Genomic DNA, 16,528 nt, shown 5'->3' with positions numbered 1-16,528 from the left:
AGCTTCCTCTGGGTCTCCCACACAGGTGCAGGGGCCCAAGGACTTGGGTCATCCTGCTGCTTTTGAAGACCACAGCAGAGAGCTGGATCAGAAGTGGGGCAGCCAGGACTCAAACCAGCATCCATACGGGATGCCAACACTACAGGCAGCGGTCTTACCCGCTACGTCACAGCACCTGCCTCATGAATCCCGTTTTCTTTAACTTACTAGAAGGAAGTTATTTTGACATTCTGTGATCAGTCTGTCAAATAAGAATGATAATAATAGTGACCTACTTTATAGTTTTTTTAGGATTAAGTAAATGAATACCCATGATAGATATGCCAGTTATCCTGATCTTATAGTCACACTCTGTATATGTGTACAAATGTCATATATTCTACCCCATAAAGAAGTGCAATTACTAAATGTCAATTCAAATATATATTAAAAATTAATACCTGGCCCGGGACTTCTGAAGATCCTTGGGCCCGGAGAGGTGGAGGAAGGAGCTGTTTGGCAGAGAAGAACAGCTCTGGAATGATAAGCCGCCCTTCTCCGGGGAGGATGGAATGGGTCATCTCTCTGATCGTGGTATCAGCCTTGACCTTCGTGTGCCTCATCCTTCTCATCGCTGTGCTAGTTTACTGGAGGAAGAGACAGCGGCAGCTCTGCCCATCTCATCACGCAGCTCAGCTGAGCGATCAGGCTGGCCCCCTCAGTTGGCCTGGCTGCCTGCATCTCTCCAGCTAGAAGCCTTCTGCCCTTCGCCTATCAGGTTTCACCTGTGAGAAACAGGGGTCATGGTTTGATCTCTTCTCCCTGCTGCTTTTCACTGAATGTTGAGCCTCTGCAGTAGACCACGCAGTGTTTTAGGAACAGGTTATGGAAAAGTAAATATAACAGATAAAAACCCCTGCCCTAGTGGCACTTGGATTTTAGTAGACAAATCAAGCAATAAACAAAGCAAATAACTAAATCATAAAATTCTCCAGATGACGTTAGGTGTATAATGGTGAAAATAAAATCTGGAAAGGCAATGGGCTTGCTTGTCCTATTTCAACGTGGACACCAAAGGCCTAACTGGGAAATGATGCTTGAGCTAAGATTTCAAGGAAGACAGAACCAAATGGGGTCCATCTGGGGCAAGTTGGAAGCGGCACAAGTGGCAGGTGCAAAGGCCCTGAGGCACAAGCATGCCTGGCTTATCCCAGGAATACCTTGAAGTCATGGTGGCTGCAGCATGTGAAGTCAGAGAGAGTGGCCGAGAAGGGTGGCAGGGAGGATTGGATCATATCCACCCTTGTTAGCAATTCTTAACTCATTGCTTTTTACCCTAAGATAAGCAGAGTTTGATTCAGAAGAGTGCTGAGATCTGAATTCAGGATCTCTTAGACTGCTGTGCTCAACATAACACTGTAGAGGAACAGGAGCAGAGACTGAGGGTGGCAGTGCAGGCCATGTGGATGGGTTGCATGCGGTATTATTTGAAGGTGGAATCTGACAAGAGACGGGCTGTGTATCCTTGGGGATGTTCTCAGTTGGTGAGAACAGGGACTAAAAACGGGGTTTCTCCAGCTTCCAGACACTGGATAGTAACAGTGGAACTCTGAGGGCTGCAGGCCGGCTAGTTTGAGAAGCCAATGTATCAGGAACATTTGATTTGTGTCCATGCCCTTCCATCTCCAGGAGGAAGTGGTTTGTGAACTAATATTTTTCTGGAGCCCGTTGGGAATATAGAAGCTGCCTAATGTGAGATTAATGAAGTGTGCAAAATTGCAAAGGCCATCATGGGTTCTGCCTAGTTCTGGGCAGTGGTATTTTCAGCCTGTCTCCACGTGGAAGCAGAGAGGTGCCCTCGGCTGGGCAATCCCTGCGAAAGGAAGTGCACTGGGACAAGTGCTTGTGGCCCAAACTGCAGGATTGTCTTCAGTTGTTCCAGCTCTGGTCCCTTGAGCACACTTGATGGGATCACTGACTTCCAAGATGGAGCAGTTCGATGTTGCCAAGCAGGCGTAGAGACCAGGCCAGCCAGATCGCAAGTGTTCACTGCCTACTGCTTAGAGAAAAGAGTTGTTGACCATGTTAAGGACAGCTTTGGGATCCTACCATGCAAGGTGTATTTTCCATTTGGAAAATTACAAGTGTTTATACTTCTGAAAAATTAGCAACTCCAATAAGTGAATTGAATCAAATTAATAGTTTATTTGTAAAATATTGTCACACACACATACATACATCTTCAAAAAGTTTATGGAAAATGAATGAATTTTACAAGGATTTGAAAATCTTTTTGCCCTAAAATAAACTTACATTGTAATTAAAAAAAATTAATACCTACATAGTGTTCAGCATGATGTTAGTACATAATGAGTGCTCAATAATTGTTAGCTATTTGTTACTTTCTAAATTAAGTGAAACATTCTGTTAAGGTGCCTACAAAGAACAAGTATTGGTAAAGAAAAGACCTTTTCTAAATAAGTGAACTGAAATTTTATGGGATAATAACTGAGGATGGAATTTTAGAAAGAAATAATTTTATTTTCTACTTCAAAAATTTTAACAGAGAACAGGCTTTAATGTCATGAATGTCACACCTTGTCTACCCCCACCCCCCATCTTGTTTCTGCAGTGCCACAGAGGTATTCGTTAGTCTTGTTCATAGGAGGAACTATTGCAGCGTGAGACAGTCCTTTTGCTGGTATGGAATGAGAAAATGATTTCAAAATGGGTCTCACTCAGCAACAAAGTTTACATCAAGTCCCACAGTTATAAGTACTGTAGTTCAAGTTCAATATTTTATTTCTCAAATTTTAAGCATAAAACTCTTTAGTAATAAGAAATGATAAAAAAAAAAAACCTAGATTTGTGGATTTTCCATTTCCTGACTTAAAAAGCACACATTCACATTTTTATTTTTCCACAGTCCATCTCTCTTCATCTAGATCAGATTCTTTTATGTTATAGTGGTGTCTTTGCCTGGGAAGAGTTAAATGACTTTCTCAGATTCAATTCAGAACTGATTATAGTGAATGAAAGCAATTAAGGTAATTTAATCAAGAGATTAAATGTGAATTGTGGTAATGGATTTAAAAGCACTTTGTAAGTTATTAAGCACTCTTCAAATAGGAATTATTACTGCAACAGACAGTAACCCTGAAGGAATCACCATTCATATGAGGATACTTCAGAATATTTGTGGAAAAATGCAATTAAAAGATAATTTCATTTTGGTGCAAAAAATTAAAATTATGCATACTTTTTCATGATATACATTTATTGTGAGTGCTTTGAAAATAGCTGTATGTATGCATTTCAAAAGTTTTTGCACCAAAATAAACTTAACTTTTAATTCTATTTTTCCATGAACATTTTTAAGTACTCTGTTCTGGATGGCCTCCATGTACACTGCTGGACTGATAAACCCAGACGTAAGAGAATGTTGGATTCAGTGCCCAAATTCAGATGCTTGGATCACACAGTTTATTGAATTAATTGCAAGCAGATGGTGAGAATAAAGGTGAATGATAGGTATGTTAAGACACTCAGGATATGGTTTTAGTGGGATGCAAGAACCATACTACCCGAATTCTCTGTTGCCTGTTGATTGGTTTCTCTCTATGCTGCGTCAGCTTTCTCTGTGGATGGTGTGGTTACCAGGGTCTGAGCTGAGGGTGAGCCAAGGACATTTGGCAAGTGGAAGGTGTTTTGATCCAATACTTTCTTGCTGTATTGGTGAGATACAAACATTTTTTAAAAGTTAATTAATTGGCCGGCACCGTGGCTCAACAGGCTAATCCTCCGCCTTGCGGTGCCGGCACACCGGTTCTAGTCCCGGTGGGGGCACCGGATTCTCTCCCGGTTGCCCCTCTTCCAGGCCAGCTCTCTGCTATGGCCCGGGAGTGCAGTGGAGGATGGCCCAAGTCCTTGGGCCCTTCACCCCATGGGAGACCAGGATAAGCACCTGGCTCCTGTCTTTGGATCCACGGCGGCCATTGGAGGGTGAACCAATAGCAAAAGGAAGACCTTTCTCTCTGTCTCTCTCTCTCTCACTGTCCACTCTGCATGTCAAAAATTAAAAAAAAAAGTTAATCATTTATTATTTATTTGAAAGGTAGAGATTTTTTTTAAAATTATTTATTTATTTGAAAGGCAAAGTTTCAGAGAGGCAGAGGCAGAGAGAGAGAGAGAGAGAAGGAGAGAGAGAAGTCTTCCATCCGCTGGTTCACTCGCCAAATAACTGCAATGGCCAGAGCTGGGCTGATCCAAAGCCAGGAGCCAGGAAATTTTTCCTGGCCTCCCACGTGAGTGTAGAGGCCCAAGGACTTGGGCCTTTTTCCTTCTGTTTTTCCAAGCCATTACAGAGAGCTGGATTGGAAGAGGAGCAGCTGGGTCTCGAACTGGTGCCTCTAGGGGATGCTGGTGCTGCAGGCAGAAGCTTAGCCCACTGTGCCACAGCACCAGCCCTGATACAAGGCATTTATGCCTGGCTGGTTAACTGCAAAGGTGTTTATCTGCATGCCTCTGACAGGTGACATAGGAGGTTAGAATGGGACTCACCAGAAGATGTTTGTTTTAGGGTTGACATAGCTATTGGTCTGGATGTCTGATGTAATCCATGTTTTGTGGACATTGAAGGTTTGCTTGATCCTTCTATCCTTTTCCACATTATGATGAGTTTTATGTAACAGTTTTGCTTTGTTTCATCTTTTTAATCTGTCTTCAACCAAACATTTTCTTTTCTATTTATGACCTAGAGGTTGTGAACAACTTTGTAAACTGTTAATAAATCACAGTTTTCACTTGGGTCTCAAAGTTGCTTGTTTACTTTCTATGCTTAGCTCTCTCTACCTTCCTTGCTTCTCATACTCTGTTAGCAGAATTAATATTCTAATTAAATGATATAGCAAACTCAAAATTGTATCATAACTGTTATCTTCTAATACCATTTTGTTTTGTTTTAGTAGAGGATTGATAAATATCTTGGCAGAGGACTCTGTTATATGGAAGGGGGAATGTTGATAAATACCCTCAGTTATCCTCAATTAAATCAGAGCTTTGGGGCCTGCGCTGTGGTGCAGTGGGTTAAAGCCCTGGCCTGAGGCGCTGGCATCCCATATGGGTGCCAGTGCTAGTCCCAGCTGCTCCTCTTCCAATCCAGCTCTCTGCTGTGGCCTGGGATGGCAGTAAAAGATGGCCCAGGTCCTTGGGCCCCTGCACCCATGTGAGAGACCTGGAAGAAGCTCCTGGCTCCTGGCTTTGGATTGGCGCAGCTCTGGCCATTGCAGCCATCTGGGGAGTGAACCAGCGGATGGAAGACCTCTTTCTCTTTGTCTCTACCTCTCTCTGTAGCTCTTACAGATAAATAAAGTAAATCTTTATTAAAAAAATCAGAGCTTTATAACTTAGAGAAAATAAAATGGAACCCTCTTGCTGGAAAATGATTTCTCTGGGAAATTCCTTGCTAAGGAGTTGTCTTCAGGAAAAAAAATCAGAAAAACTGTAAGTTGTTGAATGCTATAGAATTATTGTTATTACTCAAATGCAATATATGAAATCAGAGTCAAATTTAAGCAGTTGTGTATTTTGTACCTTGCATATATTCCTTGCTATTGTAACGAATACACAATTCCACATTTGATTTATTGCTATAAGCTGATAGTAAACCAGAATTATGAAAATGTCAATTTATGTAATTTTCAAAAACCTTTTGTTTTTAGTATTATGTGTAAATTGGTTTTAACTTGATTCTTTTCAATTTTATATTTAGTATAATTTTGAAAATGCATCTCAGACATTTGATGATCTCCCAGCAAGATTTGGTTATAGACTTCCAGCTGAAGGTTTAAAGGTAAGAAAATAATACATATTAAAGTCACAAGGTATTTAATAAGATGATTTTTATTGTTCTTTATTAAAGAATGGAATTTGTAGTTTATTATCTTAAAGTCCATACATACATTGTAATTTCTAAAAGGCACGGATTGTTTAGAAGACATGAAAAAGAAAGTAAAAATTACCTGTGATTGCCTTCTTCTGACATTGCCACTGTGTAAATGTTTCTAGGATATGTGTTGTGTATGTGACTGTATCTGTAGATGGTATATGTATTTATATGTTAATGAGAATGCTTATATATGCAACGAATCTATGGTTAATACTGAGAGAAACATGCTACTTGGTTACCTGACTTTTAATTGTATATCTAGATTACCTTTTCATGCTGATCGGGCAAAGATCTATATTATTATTTTTAATAGCTGTATAGTGTTTGCAGTATCCTGCAATACTGTGAATTTTGAACACTCTTATATAGGTATTCATGTTATCCAGTTTTCAGTATTATAAACAGTACTACAATGAATATTTCCTGTAGGCTACTTTTCTGAGGTTTTCCACAAGCTGTTTCTCGAGTTTACCTTAGAAGACCCAGGAGGCCTTCTGAGAAGCTTAGCTGCAGCATGTGTTTTGATCAGAAAAGTAGCTTCTCTTTGCTGTGATTATTCTATAGTTTGTACTAGTTCTGGTTGGTTGCTGTTTTTTTAATTGTTAAAATTATATATCATGTCTAATCATACTGAATTGTAAAACTTCTGTTGTGTCTTTATTTTAAGAAAAAATGATAATAAAATTACCCTGTTTGACCTGAATGTAGCAGAATATGGCCCAAGTCCTTGGGCCCCTACCACCCACAAGAGAGACCAGAATGAAGTGCTTTGGGCTGGCCCAGCTCTGGGTGTTGCAGCCATTTGGGGAGTGATCTGGTGGGTAGAAGATAACTTTTTCTCTCTTTTCTTTCACTCTGCCTTTCAACTAAATGAATAAGTCTTTTTTTAAAAAGGTATCAAATAAAATATTGTTGTTTTTCTAGGTTTCCCCCCAGAAACTTTAGAACAATTTAGAATTTCATCAGTGGCAATTAAGGCTGTGTTTTTCTCCCATATTCTTTCTAATGTTAGATATTATTTTTAAAGATTTATTTATTTATTTGAAAGTCAGAGTTACACAGAGAGAGGAAGAATAACAGAGAGAGAGAGAGAGAGAGAGAGAGAGAAATCTTCCATCCACTTGTTGACTCCCCAATTGTCCGCAACGGCCAGAGATAGGCAGATGCGAAGCTAGGAGCCAGGAGCTTCTTCTGGGTCTCCCATGCGGGTGCAAGGGTGCAAGGACTTGGGCCATCTTCCACTGCTTTCCCAGGCCATACCAGCAAGCTGGATTGGAAGTGGAGCAGCCAGGACACAAACCAGTGCTGGCAGCAGCTTTACCCACTATGCCATAGTGCCGGCCCCAATGCTAGATATTATTAAGTTTGTGCTAATTTGATAGAACAAATGTCTAATGAGGTTGAACATCTTAATGTTCAAACTCATAATGAGAGGACGAGGATTGACTATTGATATTGTTTGCCAATTTAAAAGTTAAGATGCCTGTTTTACTAATTTGTAAAAGTTCTTCATATATTGGAATTATGAACTTATTTTTTTGGTGTATGCTTCAGATCATTTTCCCAGGTTGTTTCTTATCTTTAAATTTTGTTGAAAATTACAGAATTTTTCTCTAGTTAAAAGTTGCTATCTTTTCCTTTTCCTCTGAAGTTATAGTTGGAAAACCTTTCTCCATTCCAAGGTGATATGAGGTTTTTGTATTATAATAGTTGGAATACATGAAATGTTTATCTTTGTACCACAGAATGTTTTCAGTTTGTTCTAACTTTCTTAAAATTCCTTTTGGAAGTACAATAAACCTGATATTTTCAACTCTGATGGCAAGCACCTCTGGAGGGACATTAACATGCTTTTAATTTTTTAAAAAGGATTTCTATATTTACTTGTTTGAAAGAGTGAAAGAGACAGAGAGGGGAGAGATAGATGGAGGGGAGAGGTGGAGGGAGAGAGGGAGGGAGAGGAAGAGGGGGTGTGGGGGGAGAGAGAGAGAGAGAGAGAGAGAGATATCCTTTATCTGCTGGTTTGCTCTCCAGATTACTTCAGTAGCTATGCCTGGATAAGGCCAAAGCCAGGAGCATAGACCTTCTTTTATGTCTCCTACATTGGTAACAGGGACCCAAGCACTTGGGCCATCATCTGCTGTTTTCCAAGGTGCATTAGCAGGGAACTGAATCAGAAACAGAGCAGTCAGGGATCAAACCAATGCTCTGAACTAGGATGCAGGTGTCACAAGTGGCGGCCTAGCCAACTGTGCCACAACACCAGTCCCTTAGATATGATTAACTGTTAAAGTGATCATATAAATAGGATTAAGTATCTGGTAGTAATAAAAGAATTAAAAAAGAGTGAATGCTGCAACATGGGAAGCAGTCTACACGCAGACTCATAGAATGACAGTTGCTTTAAGTAGCACTCTGACCTTGGAATCAGCCCTTGAGGCATTCTGGTCTGGCTGAAAAGTCCATGAGTGCATTTCAGGCTTGGAAAACCAAGACACTGTGGCAAAAAATAACCTACATGAAGGACATCTGTGGGTGAGACTACAAATGAAAGAAGTGGTCATCAAAGAAGGATGTACTTTTCTTTGAAGAGAGGAGAGAACTTCCACTGTGCTTATGGCCTTGTCTAAATTCTAATGGAGTTTGTGGATTCAAAAGGCTTCCATAGCCTAGACAGCTCATGTAAAGAGCCTCGGGTGGTCATTGACATCATACAAAAGAATGCTAATTGTTAAATTAACAACAGGAGTCACTGTGCACTAACTTCCCTTGCAGGGCCTCTGTCCTCAATGAGTTGTATTGAGAGTTAACAGTAAAACTTGTTCTCAAAGATATCTATCTATCTATCTATCTATCTATCTATCTAGATGTAGATAGATAGATATGAAGATTTTTTTGTGTGTGCAAATTGTTGAACTTTTTACTTAATAGAGGATTAGTCTTCTTCATCTGAAGTTAATTGAAAATGGATCTTGGGGCCGGCACTGTGGTGCAGTGGGTTAAAGCCCCAGCCTGGAGTGCCAGCATCCTGTATGGGCACCAGTTTGAGTCCCGGCTGCTCCTCTTCTGATGCAGCTCTCTGCTATGGCCTGGGAAAGCAGCAGAAGATGGCCCAAGTGCTTGGGCCCCTGCACCCAGGTGGGAGACCCAGAAAAAGCTCCTGGCTCCAGATCAGTTCAGCTCTGACCATTGCGGTCATTTGGGGAGTAAACCAGCAGAATGGAGGACCTCTCTCTCTCTCTCTCTCTCTCTCTCTCTCTCTGAGAGGCTCTACCTCTCTCTGTAACTGTTTTTCAAATAAATAAAATAATTCTAAAAAAAAGAAAAGAAAATGGATCTTATTGGAGAATGGGACTGGGAATGGGAGAGGGAAGAGCAGGAGGGGTAGGGGTGTGGGTGAGAGGACAGGAATGGTGGGAAGAATCACTGTATTCCTAAAGCTGTACTTATGAAATGCATAAGTTTGTATTCTTTAATTAAAAGGTTTCTTTGGGGAAAAAAGATTTAAAAGTGTTTTTTAAAATTTCAATGTTATATGACTGTTTCTCCTTGTAAAAAATATATAAAGAGAAGATGTATACTAATAAAAAGGAAAATCCTTCTTTTACTCCTTCCTCACCTATATATACTAGTTACACTTCCCTGTTCAGAGTTAAATATAAAATTTGTGCCTTGGAGTTACACAATTTTGTTTATATTAGAAGTTTTTAAATTATATTAGAACTCTTGATCTAAATTATCTCTGCAGCAATTTCTTATCTCAAGAATTTGTACCCTTTGAAATGCGAATGGCCAACAGACATGTGAAAGGATGCTCAGGATCACTAGCTATCAGGAAAATGCAAATAAAAACCACAGGGAGGTATCATCTCACCCCAATTAGAATGGCTGTCATCCAAAAATTAAAAAATAACAAGTGCTGATGAGGATGTGGAAGGAAAGGTACCCTAATACCCTGTTGGTGGGCATGTGAACTGGTACAATCATTGTGGAAAACAGAATGGTGATGCCTCAGAAATCTGAAAATAGATCTACCATATGACCCAGCCATCCCTCTCCTGGCAGTATACCCAAAGAAAATGAAATCAGCAGATGAAAGAGTTACCTGTCCTCCTCTGTTCATAGCCACTCAATTCACAATAGCTACATTACGGAATCAACCTAGATGTCCATCAACTGATAACTGGATAAAGAAAATGTGGAATGTAAACATGATGGAATACTACTCAGCCATAAAAATGAAAGAAATCTTGTCTTTTTCAATAGAATGGGTACAACTGGAGACCATTATGCTTGACCTAGAAAGACAAATATCACATAGGCCATCTTCCACTGCTTTCCCAGGCCATAAGCATAAAGCTGTTTTGGAAGAGGAGCAGCTAGGACACAAATCGGCACCCATATGGGATGTTGGCACCACAGGAATACTTGTCTGTATTCTTGCTGAACAGGTAGTCTTTCTGATTTTTATTTGTTTAACTCTTGATTTAGTGGAGCATTAAGCCTGTGACTTAAAGTAAATTAAAAATATGTTATTGCAAAAATTGAAGAAGTGGAGAAAGAAGTATCATTATATTGTTCTTTCTCCATTTCATTATATTGTTAGAATTTTATCTATGAAGTACATGAAATCTGTTCTTTTTATATTAATAAAAATAAATGCATAAAAAAAGCAAAAATAGAATTTACATCCTTTGAAATCATGGCAAATGGAATAAAAATATGTTAATATCCTAAGTTGACACTTCTCTGGGTGCTTTATGTCTACACTCCCTATCTCATTTTATACAAATCCAATCACCTTAACTATGCTTAGGGTCTTTCTTAACCTCAATTCACATAGGGAACAAATAAACTGGTCATTCTTTGTGCAAGACTTTCACAGTATGGACCAAATTCCACCTGGGATGATGTTTTCCAGGTATCCTAAGTGTGTTCTTTTTGAATGGTAGCTATGGTTGGTGCATGATTTCCTTTTTCTGTGATTCTTTAAAAACTAAACTAGAAGTGGCTATGGTCAGATCAGAAGGGAAATATGTGACATTATTATGTTCTTATAAGTTTAAATATCTTACAAGAGACATGATAATGGTTTGGTTGCTATCTAGAGTTAGACATTCACAGGGAGTTCATCACTGAAAGTTTCAATTGGACATTACAGGGGCCTTTGAGTTTGGTGTTGTAACCTTATTTTCTTCCCTTCTTCATTAAATAAAATTGAACTCAAGTGTTGCTGTTTTGCCACATCCTTGCCAAGACTTGATATTCTCAGAATTAAACTTTTGCTGAACTGATGGATGTGAAATGATCTTACTATTTTTACTTGTTATTTCCTGAATTATTAGTGAGATTAACCATCTTTTTATAGGATTATTGATCAAATAGTGTTCTTCTTATTTCAATTTTCTATTGGTTTGTTAGTTTAAAAAATATTGATTTGGTAGATGTGTGTTTAATTTAGTGGTTAAGTCACCCAAATCCCACATCAAAGTACCTGGGTTTGATAATCAACTCTGGCTCTTGACTCCAACTTCCTGCTAACACAGACTCTGGGAGGCAGTGTTGATGGCTCAAATGATTTGATTCCTGCCAACCATGAAGATGTGGATTGAGTTCCCAGCTCCCAGCTCCCAGCTTTGTCCTCAATCTAGCTTTGACAGTTGAAAGCATTTGGACAGTAAACCAGCAGATGAGAGCTTGCTCTGTATTTGTCCCCCTGCCTCTAATATAAATAAATAAATTTTTAAAAACCTGATTTGTAGGAATCTAGACATTATTAATTCTTAATTTATATATCTTATAATAAATATTTTCTACTCTGTGCTTGCTTTTCAACTTTTAAATTTCCTTATATTTAAATTTTATAAATTTAAATTTTTCAAGGATTTATTTATTTATTTGTGTGGCAGAGTTACAGAGAAAGAGAGAGGGAGAGACAGAGAGAAAGGTCTTCCATCTGTTGATTCACTCCACAAATGGCTGCAACTGCTGGAGCTGGGCCTATCTGAAGCCTGGAGCCAGGAGTTTCTTCTGGGTCTCCACGTAGATGCAGGTGCCCAAGCACCTAGACCATCCTTCGCTGCTTTCCTAGGCCACAGTAGAGAGCTGGATCAAAAGAGGAGCAACCTGGACTAGAACTGGTACCCATATGGGATTCTGGCACTACAGGCGGAGGCCTAGTCCACTACATCACAGCACCAGCCTCTAAGTTTAAATTTTATAAGAAGAAACTTGTCATCCTTTTTTTTGTTTTTTTAATTATTTATTTGATAGGCAGAGGCAGAGTTACAGACAGTGAGAGAGAGAGTGACAGAAAGAGAGGTCTTCCTTCCATTGGTTCACTCCCCAAATGGCTGCAATAGCCGGAGCTGTGCCAATCCGAAGCCAGGAGCCAGGTACCTCCTCCCGGTCTCCCATGTGGGTGCAGGGGCCCAAGCACTTGGGCCATCCTCCACTGCTTTCCCACGCCATAGCAGAGAGCTGGACTGGAAGAGGAGCAACCTGGAATAGAACCAGCGCCCATATGGCTGCAGGCGGAGAATTTTTTTTTTATTTTTTTGACAGGCAGAGTGGACAGTCAGAGAGAGAAAGGTCTTCCTTTACCGTTGGTTCACCCTCCAATGGCCGCTGCGGCCGGTGCGCTGATCCGAAGCCAAGAGCCAGGTGCTTCTCCTGGTCTCCCATGTGGGTGCAGGGCCCAAGGACTTGGGCCATCCTCCACTGCACTCCCGGGCTACAGCAGAGAGCTGGGCTGGAAGAGGGGCAACCGGGACAGAATCCGGTGCCCTGAATCCGGTGCCCTGACCAGGACTAGAACCCGGTGTGCTGGCGCCGCAAGGCGGAGGATTAGCCTATTGAGCTGCGGTGCCAGCTGCAGGCGGAGAATTAACCACGGTGCTGGCCCCTTGTCATCCTTTTTTCTTTTTTTTTAAATAAGTATTTACTTATATGAAAGGTAGAGCATCAGAGAGAGAGAGAGAGTGAGAGAGATTATGCATCCCTGATTCATACCCAAATGGTCATAACAGTCTGAGTTTGGCCAAGTGGAAGCTAGGAGCCAGGAACTCCATTCAAGTCTCCCACTTGGGTGGCAGGGGCCCAAGCGCTTGTGTTATCATCTGCTGTCTTCTCAGGTACATTAGCAGGAGCTGGATTTGAATTGGAGTAGGCAGGACTTAAATAGGCACTCTGATATGGGAGGTGGGTGCCCCAAGGCAGCATAATGCATTGTGCCACAATGCCCATCCCAGAATGTCATTTTCTTAAGGTTGTAATCTTTATCTCACAACTCTTTAGCAGTACTTGGTTTGGAATTTAGAAAATACACAGTTGGTTGAGTGTTTCAGTAAAATATGTAATTAAAATGCAGTTAATACTTCAGGTTAACTTAATAACGATGTTACAAGGTAAGAAACGACAAAAGTATCTTGGATATATTAAACAGTTGAATACATTGAACAGTTTGCTCCTCAAACTGTTCATCGATGTTCTTTAAATAGCATGAAAAGCCCCACTTAAGAGCCTAATAAGTGAGCTTTTCTGTCTTTACTTTTTTTTTTAAAAAAGATTTATTTATTTGAAATGCAGAGTTATAGAGAGGCAGAGGCAGAGAGAGACTGAGAGCAAGAAATCTCCCATTCATTGCTTTGAGAGGCAGAATTACAGAGAGAGAGAGAGAAATCTTCCTTCTGCTGATTCACTCCCCAAATGGGTGCAATAGATAGCCAGAGCTGGGCCAGTTTGAAGCCAGTAACCAGGAGATTCTTCAGGTCTCTCATGCAGGTACAGGGGTCCACTGCTTTCCCAGGCACACTAGCAGGGAGTTGGATTGGAAGTGGAGCAGCTGGAACTTGAACTGGTGCCCAAATAGGATGCCAGCACTGTAGGCAGCGACTTTACCCACTATGCCATAGTGGGTAAATTCAATTTTATAGCACTTTTACACTCTTACCAAAATATTCTCTGCTGCCTTGCTTCCAGCTTTTTAAAATAATATTACTATATTCTTACGAATATTTTTCAGTGTATAGTTTGCCATTCAGTAATAGCTGAATGAAAGGAAAATATCTTTTAAAAAACACCATATTAAATTATTTGCCTCTTTATGATCTATTAATCAATTAAAGTTATCAGCAAAAGTAATTGTTTCTATGACATTTACCTTGAAATATTGTACAGTTCTAAATATTTTCTGAAGCATTCAAGAAATATTATACTTATTATGATTTTTATGTTTAGGTTATATGACTATTTCAATTAAAAATTGATGGTCCAATCCACTTTGGAAAACTGCTTGGCAGTATTTATTAAAATTTGATACTCTATGATCTAGCTTGATAGCCTATGATGGTATAGCTGTGTATATATTTAGTTCATGTGTACCTGTGTTCACAAAAACACTTGTCCTAGAATGTTTCTAATAATACCATTTATAATAGCCAAAATTATAAAATACCCAGATGCTCATAAATAGTAGAAAAAGTTATATATTCACACAATGGAATACTAGGTAGAAACAAAAATGAAAGATCTACAAAGTGTATCTCAACAGTACAAATAAATCTCACACATACTGAGAGAAAAAATGTGAAAGAACTCTTAGTATACTGTATGATTCTGTTTCTGTCAAATGTTATACTTCTGATATGAATGTACTGTTTTTACTTTTGTTTAGGCAAACATAGTTTCAAGCTGCTAGAAGTCCATGTGATGCCGTTGGGAATGGGATTAGAGAGCACTAACTGGCAGGAAGCTTCAGGAGTGCTGTCCTGTTTTCTGAAACAAGTGTGTTCAGGTGGCAAAAACATATCAAGTTGAAAATTAGATTTTGTGCACTTTGCTTTCTGGATATTACAGTTCTGAAAACTTTGTAAAGACAAGTAATATGTTTACATATCATAAGCCTGTTGTATTATATATTTAATTTTATGTTTGGTGATATTGAGATGTCAGTATACATGCCCTGTATTTTTCAGCATCCATCCCTGTTTAATCATCAGGGGATTACAATAACAAAGAAGAAGAGTGGGCATCCAGATTATTATTTTTAAAAAATATTTATGTGTTCATTTGAAAGAGGGACACATTGGGAGAGAGAGGAGGAGGAGAGAGAAGGATGGGAGGAGGGAGAGAGGGAGAGGAGAGAGCGAGCAGAAAGGAGAATGAAGAGAGATCTGTCCTTTGCTTCACCTTTTTTTTAAAAAATTTTTTTGACAGGCAGAGTGGACAGTGAGAGAGAGAGACAGAGAGAAAGGTCTTCCTTTTTCTGTTGGTTCACCCCCCAATGGCTGCCGCGGACGGCACGCTGCGGCCGGCGAACCGGGCTGATCCGAAGACAGGAGCCAGGTGCTTCTCCTGGTCTCCCATGTGGGTGCAGGGCCCAAGCACTTGGGCCATCCTCCACTGCACTCCCGGGCCACAGCAGAGAGCTGGCCTGGAAGAGGAGCAACTGGGATAGAATCCAGCGCCCCAACCGGGACTAGAACCCAGTGTGCTGGCGCCGCAGGCAGAGGAGTAGCCTGTTGAGCCATGGCACCGGCTGCTTCACTTTCTAAATGCGTATAACAGGCCAAAGCCAGGAGCCCAGAACTCCATCTGGGTCTCCCACATAGGTGGTAGGGATTTCAAGCACACAGCATTTAAATCATTATCTGCTGCCTCCCAGGAGACATTAGCAGGAAATTGGATGGGAAGCCAAGTACCCAGGACTTGAGCTGCCACTCTGATTTGGGCATTCCAAGTGATGGCTTAACCTTCTGTGCCCCAGCACCCACTGCAAACATTCAGCTTTTGAATCTCCTAGGATTTGGTAGTTTTCTTAGGCCTGCTCTATAGTAGCACAGAGTGCCCCTGTCAGAAAGCAGGCATGAAGAAACCCTTGAATACAAAGTAAGCATCCTTTTAATAAAAGGAATTGGCCAGCTAGATAACACTGAGCATGTGGATCTGGGTTAAGGCAGCACCTTCTTGGCCACTCTTATTTTAGGGACAGAGAATTCTGCCCAATTAATTGGCAAGTTTCATTATGCTGTTTGGTATTTAATGACTCATGTTTGATGGAAGAGTAGGAGTTGAATGAATTATTTTAGTAAGTTGTTCTTTTTAGCTTAATCCACAAGATAATATTTAATACTTTAGGAACTGCTTTTTTTTTTTTTAAGGGTTCTATCAGTTTTCCATTAAAGCAAAAAAGATTATTTTTAGGATTTTTAGCTGAAGTGTATCTGATTTTAATAAATTTTCTTAAGTTTAAAAATAATGCGTTTTTAATAGGTTCAGCAATATAGAAATGACTAAAAAAAATTGCTTTTCTAGTTCTCCCAGAGATCCTCATTTTGGCTTCTGTACACACCATGTTTCATTGATTCTAAAATGTACTGTATTATCTCACAGCATTTCTGAAATTGGGCTGTGATTTCAATTACTTTCAAACAGGTGGCATTCATGATGAGATTATCATCACCTCGACATGGGAAATTTGGCCATAGTTAATCTTGTCTTCACTTTGATTGAGTTACATGCTTCTTGCTATTTATATGGCTTGAGATTCATTGCTGTGATAAGCATGTTGAAAAAGATTTACTGCAGTGTGTGACTTGGCAT

General features: G+C 40.0%; 1 protein-coding gene across 4 annotated transcripts in view; it reads left to right on the top strand.

Moving 5' to 3' along the window:
* RNF13 (ring finger protein 13) overlaps window positions 1-16,528 on the top strand; it is a 175,266-nt gene that overhangs the window by 43,548 nt on the left and 115,190 nt on the right. For all 4 annotated transcript variants that reach the window (XM_062213171.1, XM_062213168.1, XM_062213165.1 and 1 more), the window contains one exon: window positions 5,750-5,830. In XM_062213171.1, the coding sequence (XP_062069155.1) occupies window positions 5,750-5,830 (81 nt within the window). Of the gene's footprint in view, window positions 1-5,749; window positions 5,831-16,528 lie in introns of those variants that run through there.

Source organism: Lepus europaeus, chromosome 2 (assembly GCF_033115175.1).
Source record: "Lepus europaeus isolate LE1 chromosome 2, mLepTim1.pri, whole genome shotgun sequence".
Taxonomy (NCBI): domain Eukaryota; kingdom Metazoa; phylum Chordata; class Mammalia; order Lagomorpha; family Leporidae; genus Lepus; species Lepus europaeus.
This window is presented reverse-complemented; position numbering and strand designations above follow the sequence as displayed.